At 44.5% G+C, this 3,994-nt stretch overlaps 1 protein-coding gene across 1 annotated transcript in view; it reads left to right on the forward strand.

Moving 5' to 3' along the window:
- The window catches only part of LOC113467001, a gene marked incomplete at its 3' end in the record, with an annotated part of 4,649 nt that extends 1,782 nt beyond the window's left edge, over positions 1 to 2,867 (forward strand). The window contains exons 2-5 of the mRNA XM_026822878.1: positions 110 to 168; positions 482 to 688; positions 1,377 to 1,646; positions 2,722 to 2,867. Coding sequence (XP_026678679.1) covers positions 118 to 168; positions 482 to 688; positions 1,377 to 1,646; positions 2,722 to 2,867 — 674 coding nt within the window. The remainder of the gene's footprint in view (positions 1 to 109; positions 169 to 481; positions 689 to 1,376; positions 1,647 to 2,721) is intronic.
- Between the last annotated feature and the right edge of the window lie 1,127 nt (positions 2,868 to 3,994).

The raw sequence follows: 3,994 nt of genomic DNA on the forward strand, positions 1-3,994 counted from the left end.
AAAAAAAATAGACTTTAACCACAAAGCTTCTAGGGTACTACTCACACACCTTTTTTTTTTTTCTATTGTAGGAATTTCTTCTTATGATTTATATTTCATTGTTCATCAGTTAATGCCATGGATATTCTCAATGGAAAACTGGAGGATGTGCTGGACAGATGTAGAAAGGTGAGTGAGCGATGAGTCTCATTTATTTTATTTTTAATTTCGACATTATTTCTTGTTTTTTTTTCCAAGTCAGAAAAAAACCAGCGAAATGTAACCCTATGATAACACTGGTCATGGTCACTGCTCATTTGTTACAGCTCCTTTTTGTAGCAATTTTCCATTGACGTGACTTCTGAACAAGTACCTCATTGACGTATCTTCTGAACAAGTACCTCATTGACGTAACTTCTGAACAAGTACCTCATTGACGTAACTTCTGAACAAGTACCTCATTGACGTAACTTGTGAACAAGTACCTCATTCTCTTCTTCAGAACTGCTACTCCAGTGATCAGCTCAAGATCATCTTCTCTCCACTGAGCACCTACTTGGATCACCACACTGGTTGCAGCAAAGGTCCGCCCCTGCTCTACGTTCTACTGACGTCTATCTTGCTCTGTCTTGGATCAGCAGGGCTGGTGATGTTCTGGCATGAACATCTATCTGGCTGGGGTGCTTTCTATTACAATGCCATCGCATATGTGAGTCTTGGTTTTTTTTTCAATGGTCTTAAAGGCCAGTCTAGTTAGCTTGGGGGGTAGCACGTCTGCCTTGTAAGTGCTAGGTCACGGGTTCGATTCCCGCGCGGAGCGGACCCAATTCTAAATAGATAAGGTTCGTTCTCGGAACGCCTAACTTTCTCGTATCCTGAATTTCTTCTCTCTTCGGTTTTGGTACAAATAAGACCTTAGTAGTTACAGTTACCTACTTTAGTGTAGGCGAAACTCTTTGGAGCATCCATTTTGGGATGATAACGATATTATTATCCCTCTATCAAACTTTTTCAGAGACAACAACAACAACAACAACAACAAAAAAATCGAAATCGAAAATCGGTCGTCCCTTGGTATCTCAATCTTTTTTCCCCTCGCCTTGTTTCCAGGGCGTCATTTCCAAGGACACCCTCGTGCGGCATTTTGGACACGGCTGCTTCCTTCCTAATCCTTACTACGAACGTCCCAATGGTCTTAAAGGCCAGTCTAGTTAGCTTGGGGGGTAGCACGTCTGCCTTGTAGGTGCTAGATCACGACCCGCCCGGACGCGGACTGTATTCTAAACAGATAAGGTTCGTTCTCGGAACGCCTAACTTTCTCGTATCCGTAAAAAAAAAATCGAAAATCGGTCGTCGTCAAGGGTATCTCAATCTTTTTCCCCTCGTCTTGTTTCCAGGGCGTCATTTCCAAGGACACCCTCGTGCGGCATTTTGGACACGGCTGCTTCCTTCCTAATCCTTACTACGAACGTCCTGCACCCTTCTGGCCCGCGCCTGAGGATTGTCACCTGTGTGAAGCAACGGAGAGCGTGGATACGGTGAACAATGTGACATTCGAGAACGTCAAGGTCAACTATTTGGACCGGGGTAGACCTTTGATTGTGACGTGTGCGATGGACGGATGGGATAGCACGCGACGGTCCGTAGATGTTGAAGATGTTGCTGAGGTAATGTCGTAATTTCTTGTTGTGGAAAAAAAATTATCTGCCAGCCTACAGCCTAGTTATCTTGGTTGTTAGCGCATCTGCCTTGTAATCGCTAGGTCACGGGGCGGATTCCCCGCCCGGGGCGGATTTTATCCTGAACGGATATTGTTCGTTCTCGGTACGGCTGGCTGTTCCGAGAACGAACAGTTTCCCGTGTACAGACGGGGTCGGCGTTTTTCGCAAGGCTCTAAATCAGTTTTTCCTTAATCAATTTGAGATTCTTCTCTTCCTTCAGCTGTTTCTATCTGCGGAGTTGTCTGTCACGCCACCCTGTTACTTGGATACCAACCTGAATCTACCTCGAAACAACTGTTACATTAGACTCGTGTGGTCTGTGTCATGCCCATCCTAGTATGCCTCTCATCAGATGGGCGAGAAGAGACACAATACTTCCCATTTGGGTGCTGGGTCAACACAAGAACATCAAAAAGTAACAAACGGAAATACCTATTTACAATCGAAAAACGAGTACAATTTTTTATCCATGATGGACATCGAACCCGGGACCTTCTGCAAGACAAGCAAGCGCTTTACCACTGGGCTAACCCTGTCCTTTTCCAGTGGTCAGTTTCCCGAATTAGAGATTCTTCTCTTCCTTCAGCTGTTTCTATCTGCGGAGTTGTCTGTCACGCCACCCTGTTACTTGGATACCAACCTGAATCTACCTGGCGAGTCAGCTCCCATGGCGTAGTGGTCACTGCGCTCGCCTTGCACGCGGGTGACGCGGGAGACCCGGGTTTGATTCCCGGCGGGGTCAAGAAATTTGTATCATGCAAATGATTGATACCGTGACTGGCTTTTGCGGGGCCCACTCAGCCTCGTGAGGAAAATGAGAAAATGAGTAGCTATGTAATATAATGCGCATAGCGACCGGTGCCAGCATGGTAGGTAAACATTGGATTTTAGGATTATTGAGATATTGGAAAAATCCTACAATGCTGTAGTGAGCACCAAAGTTGTGACATAATAACACAAAGAAACTGCATTTACATTACATTACATTACTATAATTACCTACCTTCTTCTCTGCCTCCAGCTGTATCTATCTGCGGAGTTGTCTGTCACGCCACCCTGTTACTTGGATACCAACCTGAACCTACGTCACGCTCTGGATATGAAGGAGTTTGTCAAAATACAACGCCTCATATCCACATCGCAACTGGACAAGTGGTTTATACAATGGTAAGTTTTCTTAGAAGTCAATATTGACTTGGGAAAAACACCTTTGTATATCTATTATTATGTTCAATAAATGAATAATTGAATTGAATTGAACTGAATTGAATTGAATTGAATAAGCCAATCTATTTTCTTTTTCTTCTTCTTCTTCTTCTTCTTCTTCTTCTTCTTCCTTTTTGTTGATGTTTGAGAGAGGGAATGGTCTCTGCTAAGGTCTTATCGTCACGAAAGCGAAGAGAAATGGATTTTTTTTACTTTCTATTTTTAGGTACTTTCTATTACTACAGTATAGCGAGCTATACTAGTAATGAAAGTATTGATTTTTACTTTCCTTATCCTATAGGAAGGAAAATATTTTTTTTAAAGAGGTTGATGGTCTAAACTGTCACCGCTAAGGTCATCACAGAGACCTACTGGAACTAAAGCGACTTGGACTCGAACCACCAATCTCCAGATTCAAAGTCCACTAGGCCAACCACTACACTACCGAGCTAAATTGGAATTAAAACTAATGCTAAACAGGATTTTTTTTTTTTTTTTTTTTGAGAGAGGTTTAACAGAAAGAACTGTAACTGTTCGATCTTATCGTTCCGTAAGGTTAAGAGAGATGGAAGACAGGCTAGGAGGAAGCCAGCCGTTCCGAGAACGAAACCTCTCCGTTCAGGATAAGAACCCGCGACCTAGCGCTTACAAGGCAAACGCGCTACACTCCAACCTAACTAGACTGTCCAGTCGACCTAGCGCTTACAAGGCAGACGCGCTACACTCCAACCTAACTAGACTGTCCAGTCGACCTAGCGCTTACAAGGCAGACGCGCTACACTCCAACCTAACTAGACTGTCCAGTCGACCTAGCGCTTACAAGGCAGACGCGCTACACTCCAACCTAACTAGACTGTCCAGTCGACCTAGCGCTTACAAGGCAGACGCGCTACACTCCAACCTAACTAGACTGTCCAGTCGACCTAGCGCTTACAAGGCAGACGCGCTACACTCCAACCTAACTAGACTGTCCAGTCGACCTAGCGCTTACAAGGCAGACGCGCTACACTCCAACCTAACTAGACTGTCCAGTCGACCTAGCGCTTACAAGGCAGACGCGCTACACTCCAACCTAACTAGACTGTCCA

The sequence above is a fragment of the Diaphorina citri genome, unplaced genomic scaffold (genome assembly GCF_000475195.1).
Source record: "Diaphorina citri unplaced genomic scaffold, Diaci psyllid genome assembly version 1.1 scaffold379, whole genome shotgun sequence".
NCBI lineage: Eukaryota > Metazoa > Arthropoda > Insecta > Hemiptera > Psyllidae > Diaphorina > Diaphorina citri.